The sequence below is a fragment of the Schistocerca nitens genome, chromosome 3, assembly GCF_023898315.1.
Source record: "Schistocerca nitens isolate TAMUIC-IGC-003100 chromosome 3, iqSchNite1.1, whole genome shotgun sequence".
NCBI classification, from domain to species: Eukaryota; Metazoa; Arthropoda; class Insecta; order Orthoptera; family Acrididae; genus Schistocerca; species Schistocerca nitens.
This window is the reverse complement of record NC_064616.1, coordinates 516,929,801-516,944,127: the sequence shown is the minus strand read 5'-3', so window position 1 is coordinate 516,944,127 and position 14,327 is coordinate 516,929,801. Positions and strand designations below refer to the sequence as shown.

General features: G+C 42.2%; 1 protein-coding gene across 1 annotated transcript in view; it reads right to left on the bottom strand.

Annotated features, from left to right (window-relative positions):
• Nucleotides 1–14,327, bottom strand: part of LOC126249642 (transmembrane and coiled-coil domain-containing protein 4-like) — a 135,289-nt gene that overhangs the window by 58,455 nt on the left and 62,507 nt on the right. The window contains exon 7 of the mRNA XM_049951320.1: nucleotides 9,169–9,371. Coding sequence (XP_049807277.1) covers nucleotides 9,169–9,371 — 203 coding nt within the window. The remainder of the gene's footprint in view (nucleotides 1–9,168; nucleotides 9,372–14,327) is intronic.

The following is a 14,327-nucleotide window of genomic DNA, read 5'->3' as shown; positions in this document are numbered from 1 at the left end:
GCTTGGCAAAGACAACAACCTGCTTCCTCAGTGTGTCGTGTGTTTTGAAATACTTACTAACGAAAGTATAAAACCCTAAAAAATTGAAAGACATTTATCAAGAAAACACGCAGAATAAGTAAGTACGCCAATCGCTTTTTCCAGAAATATACATGAGCATTTCTTAAGTCAAAATCAGTGATGAACTTCTGGTGAAGAAAATAAGCAAACTATAACTACTCCAGATTGACAACCTTTTTGATAGCCTAAAAGGGGGCAGCTGAAAGCATAGGAGATAATATTATTTTACCAGCAGCCAAAATAATATCTGAAGCTTTATTTAGCAAAAAGAAAACAAAAGTAATTGGTGAAACACTCCAATTAATCACAACAGTGAAAAGAAGAATCGATGAAAGTCAAATTTTGTGAAACTGTCCTTGATCACTGTTTTAAAGCAAATTTTTCACTTCAGCTTAATGAAAGCACAGATGTAGCCGGCAGACTATTCTGTTAGCTTTTGTTAGGCTTCAATTTGATGGAAGGACAGAAGACGAAACGCTCTTTTGTAAATTTTGGCCATCAACAACAATGTAGGAAAAAAATTTTAAATGTCTTGATGGCTTTATGCCAGGAAATTAAATAGAGTGGTCAAAATGTGTTGCCGGTGCCGGTGCTAGGTCTAGCATTTACTCAGGTTTGATTGTCAAAGTTAGGGCAATTATTCCTTCAGTTCAGTGGACTCGCTGTGGCCTGCACTGAGAAGCTCTTGCACTTAAAGCTCTGGTAAAAGCCTAGAGAAAATCGTTAACAATGCAGTAAAAGTTGTGAATGTCATTAAATCATGAACTAAAAATTCAAGACTGTTTGCAATTCTGTGTGCTGAGATGGGCAGTGAGCACAAAACTCTTCTCCTGTACTGTGAAATACACTGGCTGTCAAGAGCAAAAGCGCTATCAAGACTATTTGAGCTTTGCGATGAAATGAAAACACTTTTGTTGCAGCATGAAAGTGATACAAAATCTGCAAGCAGGTTTTTAGAATTGTTAAACTACAAAAACTGGTTAATATGGCTTTCATATTTGGGTGAAATATTCAGTGCTCTCAACATCTTCACGCTGCTAGGGAAGGATATCCACAAGTTCTACGTTCAACATAAAACAGAAGTAACTATTAAAAAACTTGAAAGATGGTACAGTAATGTAAAAGACAGTTGTTTAATGCATTTTCACTCCTCAATGACTTCTTACAAATATATGGAATCAAAGTTAATGAGAAAACCTGCAGCTGCTGTAAAGGAACATATTTAAGTATTGGCCTCTATTTTCACATAATTATTCTCAAATGATTTTACTGATAAACGCTTAGATTTGAAGTCATCATCATTTTCTTTGGGCCTTTGTCCAACTCCAACGCAGGGTCGGCCTAGTTACTATGGATTTGGCGATGGTATTGACAGTAGGTGGCCAGATGCCCTTCCTGTCACCACCCCGTGCCCCCTGGGACAGAATTAGCGTACCCCCGCTGTCTGCATCTAGTGTAAGCCATGAAATAGTGTGAATGTTTTCAAATGTCTGCGAGTCGTGCAACTGAGGTGGGGCATGGGGGCCAGGCCAGTATTTATCTATTGGGATGTGGAAAACCGGCTGAAAATCACATCCAGGCTGGCCGACACACTGGCCCTTGTCGGTAATCCGCTGGGCGGATTTGATCCAAGCCCAGCGAGCCTACCTGAGTCCAGGAAGCAGCGCATTAGCACATTGAGCTAACCTGGCGGGTAAACAGTTAGATTTGAAGTATTTCTTATTAAATGTAAGTATTACTATTTTCATGATATTATTTTTCATTCAATGAAGACAAGTAGCAATTATGTTCTACTGCTTTTTATTTAAAATGGTAATGGTTACAGTTCAATGTTTTGAGTTTAGAGTTTTTACAAACTGATATTTTTATGTTACGCCCACTGAAAGTTGTTTGTTTATGCAAGAGTATTACTTAAAATTGGTCCTTGTTTTAGCTGTTAAGTTCCGAGAATTCCTGATGAACAGTTATGGATAAGAAATCTGTCTGTAGAGCACACCTTTAAGGAGCTAGAACTGTCAACATCTGAGGAAGACTCCCTAATGGAATTATTGTGTGATTCTTCTCTGAAAATTTTCTTTAAAAACTCAAGCCTAGTCACATTTTGGGTCAAAATCAAGGGATAGTACCAAGGGCTTGCAAATATAGCTTTGAAGGACTTAATGGGATACACAGCTGATTACTTATGCAAGCATTCACTTTCTAGTCTCATTAAAAAAAAAAAAAAAAAAAAAAAAAAAAAATTATGCAAACAGACTTTGCATGGAAAACGATTTATGCCTAAAACTAACAAGCCCCAATCCAGAAACAGAAAGTACCGTTAACACCAAGACTAAACAATACCACAAATCTTACTGAGTTTACCATTTAATTTGTATGAAATAAATTTCTTATTGGACAAAATACTGTTTCTTTTCTTTAATAATGCTCCCTTCACCACTTTTAAAATTCTTACACAGCAAATAATTTGCAATATAATAATAGTTCAGTTTCGTACTAAATATAACTTTTATATTACTATTAATTGCTGTGTAGTCACTGTAGTGGTTTTTGTGTGTGTTTGAGAAAGATGGTGGGTCCCATTACAAATTGAACCACTACACTAGAGCAGTACTCATATTTGAGCCATGCAAGTGATTTATATGCCCCCTCTGTTTAGATAATCTGCAGTTTCATAGTATTCATCCTGCAGTTTCATAGTATTCATCACATGAATTGCTGCCTGCCATTTGTTTTACTACAACTAAGCCTATGTGGCCATTTCACATTAAAGTTCTGCAAAATATCTGTATTTTGCTTCCATAACTCTTCATTCAACATATGATATTTTTCAGACACTCATTTCTTTAGACAGGGGGTGGATGGAAGTCATTGCGAGTCAAATCTGTTGCATAGGGTGGATGTTTCAACATCCAGATTTCACATTTCACTTTTACCACTGTCAAAGAACCTTTAAGGGCAAGTGGATTGTCCTCATGAAAGGTGATTCTTTTAATTCCTGGCAATCTGTGCCTCTCTCCACCATTTTTTTCCCCGTCTAGATGGCCCAGAATTGATTAATGATTAATTGTGAGGGTTTATGGGACCAAATGGTGAGGTCATCACTCCCATGATCCCAAGGTAGTCACAGAAGAAAGAGGGTCCACTAAAAGTGGACAGTTCCAGTCAGAGGTGTTGTGACTCGCCGATCATTCAAAGCGCCGCCGCGCAATTACGCGCGTCCTCTACGTGCGGCGCTGTCTGCCAGCCATGCAGCAGCTGCGCCACCTAAGCGGCCAGCCAATCAGCGGCCGCTAGACTGGGACTCAGTGCTCATTCGAATGCTAATGTGTACACATGTCTTGCTTGTCAACTTACTCTGTGACTTATATGTGTTGTGTCGTTCTGAAATATATTTGTTAAACTTGACGTTATAACAATTGGCGACGAGGATGGGATTTTTCCTTTTCATCGTTGACCCACAGGGTTCCATGGCTACTGTCGAGCAACTACTGCAAAATCTCCTTGAACAGCAAACGCTTCTAACAGCGGCGATTCGCGATTTCATCGCAGCGTCAAATGCGGGGCATTTCTCGTCGTTGGCTGTACCTCCTTTTCCTCCTTACGACGAGACGGCGGAAGACTGGTCTGATTATGAAAAACGTCTTCGACAGCACTTCTTGGCATTTAATGTCACGGACGAACAACCATGTACGTCTCTGTTCCTTTCCTGGATTTCACCTCAAATGTATCGGTTGTTGTCGCAATTGGCTCCTTTGAAGGATCCTGCATCTTTGTCCTTTGCTGAAATGTGCTCACTTCTGTCTGTCTATTTTCAAAAGCAAACACATGTGGTAGCCTCTCGTGTTGCCTTTTATCGTTGTCAAAAACAGCCACATCAATCCTATCGTGCTTGGGCTGCTGAAATTCTCGGCCTCAGTCGAAAGTGTCAATTTGTTACTGACGTTCACAAAGAATCCTATGCAAATTCCATGGTACGGGATGCTATTATCCGGTAAGCAACCGACAAAGAAGTTCGGCAACGGGCCCTTCAGTTGGCAAATCCGACTCTTAGATGAAGTTCTCTCCATTGCGCAGTCTTTTGAAATTTCTCGCGCTGCTGGGGCGCAAATAGAGGCATGGGGTGATGTCGGGGAAATACAACTGTTGACGACGCATGCGGCGCGTCCCCATCGGCCGACGTGGCCGCAGTGCGCTTCCACACGCAGCCTCGGCCTAGCCGTAAACAACCCGCTAAGAAACTGCAGCAAAACCCCCGGCAACTTCCTTCATGTCCGCGGTGTTTTACGAAACATTCACGCGAGGATTGTCCCCAACGTTCGGCTGTGTGTCACAATTGTAAAAAGAAAGGTCATGTGTCTTCCATTTGCAAATCTGACCGCATACATCATGTTCATGAACATGACGCTGATTCTGATTCTGTGTTGTCTGTCAATTGCACTTCTTCCCTTTCAGGGAAGTTATTCCTCAGTGTCCAAATCCTTGGTCGAGATGTTTGCATGCAAGTGAATACCGGTTCTGCTGCCACTATAATTAATTCTCAGACATATCTTCAGTTGGGTTCTCCACTCCCGTCACCTGTCACTCGGCAATTACGGACGTACAATAAACAGAAGATTTCTCTCTTGGGACAGTTTAATGCTGAGGTATCTTACAAATCCGTTGTTCGCACTGTTCCCATATTTGTGGTCGACCAGAGCAACGCAGAAAATCTTTTTGGTTTCGATGCCTTTCGCGTTTTTGGGTTCTCCATAGATGACTCTAACAATATTGTCTCTGATGCTATTCCTTATGCTCAACTGGATTCCTTGTCGACAACATTTCCGTCCCTTTTTTCTCCTGGGTTAGGCCGTGCAAACGACTTTGAAGCTCATATCACACTCAAACCCACTGCTCGGCCTAAGTTTTTTCGGGCTCGGCCCATTCCTGTGGCCCTTCGTGATCGGGTAAAACGGGAGTTGGATCGTCTCACTACTTCAGGGGTCTAGCTTCCTGTCACTTCCAGTGAGTGGTCCTCTCCTGTCATTGTCGTTGCTAAGCCAAATGGTGATATTCGTCTCTGTGGTAATTTTAAAGCCACTGTAAATGCTCAATGCCTCATCGACACTTACCCTATGCCCCGTCCTCAAGAACTGTTCACTAAACTTGCTGGAGGCCAGTATTTTTCTAAAATTGACCTGTCAGAAGCTTATCATCAACTTCCTCTCGACGCTGCTTCCTGGCAGCTTCTGGTCCTTAACACGCCTTTCGGCCTCTATCAATACCAACGCTTGCCATTCGGGGTTGCTAGCGCCCCTGCTCTCTTTCAGCGATTCTTGGAACAATTATTGCTCCCTGTCCCTGGGTGTATCAATTACATGGACGACATTGTTGTCACTGGCTCCACCACTGAAGAACATCTTCAAAATCTCCGCACACTTTTTCATGTCTTACAGACTGCCGGTCTTATGTGTAATCTTCAGAAGTCACAATTTTTTCAGGCATCTATCACGTACTTGGGGTTTCAACTCTCTCGGGATGGTATTCGTCTGCTTCAGCAAACTGTCGCTGCGATCGATGCCCTTCCTCGCCCTACATCTGTTAAGGAACTGCAGGCCTTCTTGGGGAAAATAGCATACTATCACAAGTTCTTACCGTCTGCGGCTTCGGTGGCTCAGCCGTTGCATCGCCTGTTGCATAAAAACGTGCCTTTTCACTGGTCCGCGTCATGCGATGCGGCTTTCCAGAAATTGAAGACTATGCTGAAACAGGCCCCGTGCCTGGCTACTTATCGACCTGGCCAACATCTTGTTCTTGCCACAGACGCCTCTCAATACGGGGTCGGTGCAGTCCTTGCGCACCGTTTTTCTGACGGTTCGGAACAACCCATTGCTTATGCCTCCAAAATGCTCACGGATGCCCAACAAAAGTATTCTCAAATTGAAAAAGAAGCTTTGGCTATTATTTATGCTCTTCGTAAGTTTGGTGTTTTTCTCTATGGCTCAAAATTTCATCTTGTTACGGATCACAAACCACTTGTTTCCTTGTTTCATCCATCAACATCACTTCCCGACAAGGCTGCACACCATCTCCAGCGTTGGGCTATTTACTTGTCTCGTTTCAATTATGAGATTCATTACCGGCCAACGGCTCAACATGCAAATGCTGATGCTCTGTCTCGCCTTCCCATGAGTCTTGATCGGGCATTCGATAGGGACAAACTTTTGTGTTTCCACCTGGATGTCGCCGAGCAGTGGGTTGTGGACGGGTTCCCCATCACTGGGGACAGGCTGGCGGCTGCTACGATTTCTGACCCTACCCTCTCCCGGGTTTTATGCTGTATTCAGAAGGGTTGGCCAGATCGCCTGTCTGCTAAGACTTCTGATCTGTTGCGGACCTACTACGCTTTGCGCTACCGCCTCACGGCTAGGGATGGTGTTATCCTCCTCTCCACTGACAATGCTTCGCCGCGTGTCGTGGTACCTGCGTCTTTGCGTGCTTCAGTCTTGCACCTCCTTCACCAAGGGCACTGGGGTGTGTCTCGCACAAAATCTCTGGCGTGCCGTCATGTGTACTGGCCTGGCATAGACTCTGAAATAGCACACATGGTCGCTGCCTGCGGACCTTGTGCATCACAGGCGGCTGCCCCTAAGTCATCTTTGTCACCGTGGCCTTCGCCTGAGAAGCCCTGGGAGCACATTCATGCTGACTTTGCGGGACCCTTTTTAGGTACTTATTGGCTCCTCGTAATTGACGCCTACTCTAACTTTCCTTACATTGCCCGTTGCACGTCGCCTACCACCGCGGCAACCACCAGTGCTCTCGCCCGCATTTTTTCTTTGGAAGGCCTCCCCTCTACTTTTGTTACTGATAATGGTCCGCAATTTGCCTCTTCCGAATTTGCGGATTTTTGTGCTCGTCACGGCGTTATGCATGTCACGGCCCCGCCGTTCCATCCACAATCCAACGGTGAGGCTGAATGACTGGTCCGCACATTTAAGGCTCAGATGCGGAAACTTCTAACTTCTTCTGCTGCTGACGATACGCTTCTCCAGTTTCTGGCGTCTTACCGTTTCACCACCATGGGCGACCACAGCCCGGCTGACCTCTTACACGGTCGACAGCCCCCCACGCTACTTCATCTTCTGCGGCCTCCCACCTCACGGCCGCAGGTGCCTTCCCTTGGCCGGTTCACCGCCGACGACCTCGTCTGGGTACGGGGATATGGCAGGCGGCCAAAATGGAGCCCGGGCCGCATCTTAAGACACTGTGGCAGACGCCTGTATGAAATCCAGACGGACACGGGTGTTGCAGTGCGTCATTCGGACCAGCTTCGGCCTCGTGTGCCAGCAACGCCTGTTCCGAATGCCGCTACACCACTTTTGGCCCTACCTGACGCTCGGGATCTTGGCATCTCTCAATACTCACAACGCAGCCCTCTCACCGTCATCGCGATGCCAGCACAAGAACGGACGCCACCAGGAGACGTGCCCATGCAGGAACCGGATGACCATCCTCTGTCAGAGCAAATCTATTCGCCTCCTCCTCCAATGGACGCCGACACATCGCCCATGTCTCCTGTCATATCAACTGGACTTGCCGCAACGGGCAGATTGTTGCAGGGGGCCCCAGCAGATTCGACCCCTACGTCTCCTGTCATCTCGACCCGTTATCATCGGGGACACTTCCGTCCGTACGGGAAGCCGCCTCCTCCTCGAGACTTTACAGCGAGTCAAACAACGCCTATGGACGTTAGCCATCTCCAGGACACCTCCATCAAGACCAGTGCCATAATTTCAAAGGGGGGAAAAGTGTTGTGACTCGCCGATCATTCAAAGCGCCGCTGCGCAATTACGCGTGTCCTCTACGTGCGGCGCTGTCTGCCAGCCATGCAGCAACTGTGCCACCTACGCGGCCAGCCGAGCAGCGGCCGCTAGACTGGGACTCAGTGCTCATTCAAATGCTAACGTGTACACATGTCTTGCTTGTCAACTTACTCTGTGACTTATATGTGTTGTGTCGTTCTGAAATATATTTGTTAAACTTGACGTTATAACAAGAGGAGTCAAATTATAAGATAATGAAGTTAAAACACACTTTAAAAGGCATAAAAGGTGAGATAGATGGGCCAGAGGACTCTCATACCATTTGCCAGTTATTGTGTTATGCTATTCAAAGTAATCAATGATAATAATGCTTTTTGCTGCCCTGAACATGGCAACTTTAATACTCCACACAGATGAAGTTAACCTCGTTATTTTTGTTCAGGACCACCAGCAACTGTCCACTGCTTTGAAAGTGAAAGTGAAAGTGATTTCATTTATGGGATGAAATAATCTACGTTACATCAGAAGAAACAAACCACAGCACAAATTCAATAGGATTCCTTTTAAAAATTTCTGAGCAAGTCATCTTCACATTTGTTTTTCATCTCAGCTTATGTTACTTTGTCACTTTTTTGAAATTCAAAACAACAAAATTTCATTAATATCCAAATAATCTCCGTTTATACAACGCAATTTTTTCTTTGTCATTAATGACGACAAATAGCACTTATTTCACATATGTACTTGGGGTTATCGTAACACATGTGAAATAATCTCAACAGCAATAAAAAAAACTGGTTACATATATTTCTAGATACACTGACAATGGTTTACTTTGCATACATTAATTCCTTGATGTCATACGGTATAACTAGGACAGTTTAGTTCAGGGATAAAGAATATTCCTGGGGATTATTGCACTGGAATAAGAGTACATCTATTCACTTATAAGATTTATGGTTGACATCGTGAAAGTGTTTAAAAGGAATAACTGCTCCATTTAGGGAATACAGGCAGAGGATGATTTTTATATTGCAGGCACTTCCTTATGCACCATTCAGAAGTGCACGCAGCTCTCTGCAATATACATTTCAATAGCTTTTCACAAGAAATGCAGCCTGTTATTAACAAACTACAGGTTTTCAAATTCTAATTCAAAGCTCCTCCACCGTCAAATTGTAAGTAACTAAAATGAATTTATGCACAGAAACACTGTCCATGTAAAGAGGATATTGGCTTGGTTTACTAATATAACAGTTGAATTGCTCAGTTTTAAGAGAAAAATTCAAAGCTATTTCATATTTACCCGAAGACAATAATATATAACTCTGGCTCCCAGACTGTATCCAATTAGTGTAACAGGCCTCTGGCCTTGTTCATGTGATAGCAGCACTTCGGCCAGTTGTTTGCCCACTTCAGCAGAGCGCCGGCAACACACACCCCATGGATTGTCAATAACTGATGCCAAAGTCACTAATGATGCTGGCCATGTAATTGCTGTTATAATACCTGAAACATTAAGCATCATAAAATATTTTAATATTCTGACAGGTAAATTCACAATGAATGAAAAATTTTTTTTCATTACCTACATGAAAATCATTAAATTAAGAAACAATGTGAACTTTCTTACAATGCCAAGTTAAGTAATTATTTCAGATACCCTTCCCAAATAACCAATTTTTTCAAGTGACCACTATCAAACACTGTTAAAAATATAGACTGGAATATTCAATGATACACTGCTAACAATTACACAAAATAAACAGTGTGAATAAGAATACAGCATCTTCCGATGCAAAGAACCTTGTCACATGTAGGTACAAATACTGTACTGAAGTGCTGATGCCACGTTCAGGTCTATACACTTTTATATAGATGTTTTGCTGCCATGAGACTAGTGAGTTGTGATCAAATACTTGATTCTAAATCATAACATTACACGTTATATAAAACATTATCTAAGGTGATCGTTCTTCTTATCAAACATTAACATTACAAATAAAAATTACTGTTAAAGTTGGTATATGAAAAGCTTCTAAATCTTGAAGTAATTTTCTGTAGGAACCTTCATACACAGTGACTGTACATTAATTAAGGAAGGACAGGAACACAGCAATCAGTCACAGTCCCACTGTTTTTTTCTTTTTGTTATCATTCTTGCATATCCAGATTTCAGCTATAAATAGCCATCTTCAGTGCATTTGAATGAGTTACCATCCAGAAAACTCTTAGTAGTACATATACAGATAGGAGGAGGAATTGTGACTGACTGCTCTGTTCCTATCCTTTGTTATAATAATCTTTCTTTCATCTTGATGTTCTTGAAGGTCCGTGCCTGAAGTAGTTCAGAAGCACATTCAATAAATCCTCTCACAGCCACTGTTAAGACATTTTGTGTATTTGCTCACATGACCAGTTTCAAGACCTTCTGTCTCATAATCTCTTGTACCATTATGTCTGCTGGCTAAAAATCGCATGTTATGTTTCTACTGAGTTATTCGGGCACAACTTATGACTTGCCCTCACAGGTTCATTCCCGCCATTACCTTTCTCCTACTTTTCTAACTTCATAGAAGCCCTCCTGCATATCTTGCATGGATCAGCACTCCTGGGAGAAAGGCTACTGTGGGGAAACAGCCTAAGCAGAGCCTAGAGAATTGTATCCAAAATAAATATTTCATTTTGCAGCAGGAGTGCTAGTCCTGCAACAAATGCAGGAGAGCTGCTGCGAAGTTTGGAAAGCAAGAAAGAGGTAATGGCAGAAGTGAAGCTATGAGAGCACATCATGCATCATACCTGGATAAATCAGTCAGTAAGAGCATGGCCCATGAAAGGCACAGTTCCAGGTTCGAGTCCTAGGCCGGTGCACAGTTTTTATTAGCTGGAAAGTTTCAAAACTGCATCTCTTCTAGGTTCTCATTATTTTACATGCCTGCTCCAACAAAGGATTTTTTTATAGCTTCCGCTGCTAATCCTGTCAATTGATGGGACACAAAAATTTCAAAACTGCCAATCCCATAATTTGTCGGGGAACAATTTCATCTGCTTTTAAATACGAAATCACACAACTGACAGGCTCAGAAGGTCTTCGCTGAGTTGTCAGGGACATGTTGTTTCTGAAACAGCTGATATATCGTGGAAATATATTTTCTGAAGCAGTTGGTAGACTGTATTTGTTATATAAAAGCAACTTGCTGTACGACGGCAGCTATTGATTCAGTCTTACAGACAATGAAATTTTTCATGAATTGGACCAAGATTTTGTTAAGGACAACAGTGAGAATGATGATATTGACAATTCAGATGACAATTCTGAATTTGCACAAAAATAACTGCATCAAACTTCAAGTAAGTATTTCTTGTTTTGATTTGGCAAAACTTTTGTTGAACTAATTGTTAATGTCCTCTTCCAATGTTTCTTCATTTTCTGAACCATGAAACAGTTTTTCTGTCATAGGCTCATGAAATGAACAGGATTCTGTGATGAATGTAGAACCATAAAATATTAGTCCTGATAACACTGAAAAGAGGGCTTCAAAGAACAGACTAATCTTTATGTCACACAGAAGACAAGGTAACTGACAAGTGCAAATCGGCTCACTCCTGTAAGTACAATATCTGGTTGGAAAGGGGTCACACATGTGGAAATAAAAAAAAAGTTATTGGTTATAATTTCCCCACTTGAGCATCAGCCAAAAGCCCATCATACATCACTAGAGTCAATATTCTTGTGTCTCCCGTAGTTACTGCCCAAATTTATTGAGCAGAAATAGATTCCTCCAAATTATGTCAAAGATTCAGCTGAATGACAACAGATAGTTGGTTGGTTGACAGGCTTAAGGTTCTAAACAGCAAGGTCATCAGTCTAGTTCATCTGTAATTAGAGATGTCTGTGAAGTACTTGTTCTGGTGTTGAAAGTACACAGGAGCAGTAAGACTGATGCATTGAAAGGCACTACAGATGCCGCAGTGAGAAAGAATTTATGGAGAAGTGTACAGATTGGGCTGATAAGTAGATCAGAGCAGATGAGGGGCTCCCAGGGCTCATCCAATGGCGAGAAAAGCACCACCCTGCATCTGACATGTGCCAGTTACAGAGGAAAGAATGTCTTCAAGACGGCAGATTCAGAACAGTTAAAGTGAGAAGGTTAAAAATGTAATGGACATCAGTTGACTGTCAATAATAAAACCAAGAGAAGAGAAATACATAAGGCAGCAGATGGGCATCCCCGAGGCTCGGCATGCATTGAGAGTCATCCCACCCACAGGCATCACACCCCTGCTACACTGTGGTTAACGGGTTAGAGAGCACCCACTATTTAACAGAGCAATAACACCAAAATAGCAAACAGGGTGCACAAAAAAGGAGACAAACCACATTGAAAAGCAATTAAAACACAACAAGAGAGGTATGAAAGAGTGAACTGGTCAAGGAGGTAGGGCAGGGAGTCCCCGAGACCCATCTTCCAATCTTCCAGCAGGAGATGCCCAAACTACAAGCGTCCCAACTCTGCCTTGAAGACAGCTTAAAACCTTATGCAGGGTGTATACGTAAAATAAATAAATAAATAAATAAATAATGTCATAAAACAAACAGAACATCAAAGTTCTCCAAGGGCATCAAAATTTCGTAAACCATACTAAACTGCATAATTCGGCACAAAGTGCACAATCATATGACCAGATTTTGACTGAAGTAGGCCACTACCTCGTATTAAACTTTTCAATGTGGTTTCAGAAAGAAAATTTTCTTGGAATAAAGGTACTGTATTATCTCATGTTTGGTTCTTTATTAAGGTATTATGTCGTACGTGCCAGAAGATGAAAATGTGCATTTGAATTCAGCAAACAGGTGAAACTAGCCTATAGTGTGGAACAAAACACATCATTTAAAATAAATTGGTTGCTTGTGCAAAAAATATTAATAAAAGCAAAATTTCTTTACCAAGACAACATAAATATCTACATTTTTTGAAAGACGATTAATGTTCAATTGCCAATAACGTGGAACTAAAATAAGAAAACTGAAACTAATAATATATTTTAGTCTTCTGTAATTACGTGAATATATTTTAATTCGCTTGATAGCTTCCATCCCCAGAAATCCATTTTGTTTTCCTTCACAAATCTGGCAGCTTGGGTGCACTAGAAAATCTTTTCTGGCTAGCATCTGGCTGCTTGTTGCTACTGCTCAAACAGCCAACAGCCACACTTAGGTAGCAGAAGCAGGAGGAGGAACTGCTCATTTGTGAATTCAGCTCTGGGAATGCACGTGAGCACACTGGCAAATGATCAAATGAAACTAATGTGAACAGTTGTGACGTCACGCACGCAATTTAAGTTTCAATTTTGGTGTTTTCCTCTCGTTTAGGTTTTTTTGTTCCAGTTTTAATCTGCAGAAGTTGGCTAAAGTAAAATTCTTTGTTAGTGTTTCAGTTCTTATCAGCAAATATTACAACAATTTAAATGAAAACTAAAACAATGAAAAATTGCCAAAATTCTAAAAAATTCAAGGATTTTTGCTGATTTTCTCCAGGATGACAATATTCCTGGTTTTTTTGTGGATATCCCAGCTGTTCCAAGGCATATATGCCCTGTTATATCTCAAAATAGAGCTCACTTTCAAGGGGAAGATGCAGAACCAGCTCAACTGTCTGTGAATGAGCTGTCAATATTTTAAGCTAAGAATTTTGAAAGTCATCCTCAGCATGGAGGATGAGAAGAAAGAGGCATTCCAGCAGGATATGAGCTACCGTCTGTAAGGCTCCACAACTACAATTTTGGTGTGGCTCGTTACATGAAATAAAACTATGGATTAGCCTGGTTTAACTGATGTTGTGGCAACATAGGATGGTGGATTCATTCTGGGAGGAACGGAAAAGAAAAGTACCATGCAGCAGTAGTCTCTTTGATAGTGCAGAGTTTATTAGAGGGGGCAGAGCCAACCAGATATCATTCCATCTCCAAGTGAGCAGAGGTCTTACTTGTACCCATAAATCCATACCTGGAGCTGGCAAAGCAAATGGGGGTGATTAATCGGTCCTCTAGCCAAACAGTCAGCCTGTTCGTTCCTGGGGATACTTACATGATGTGGGATCCAGAGAGAGACAACTAAGCTGAGCAGTCAGAATGGCTAAGCTCAGTGAGACGACTGTGAACAGCAGAGACCACAGGCTGACAAGAGTAAAGTCACTACATATAAAAAAAGTGGTTGAGTGAGATCCATTTAAAAAAGTGAAGAGCTCTGTTAATAGCTATCAGCTAAACTACATCCCGTCTTATCCTTAGTTTTAGAGCCATTAGTGTAAAAGATAGAAGAATTCCTGAAACTCCTGAAGAGCTGAATGTAATGAATGACAAGAAGTCATGGGGGGAGGGGGAGGGGGAGGGGGAGGAGGGGGAGGAGGGAGGAGGGGGAGGAGGGAGGAGGGGGAGGAGGGAGGAGGGGGGAGGATGGGGGAG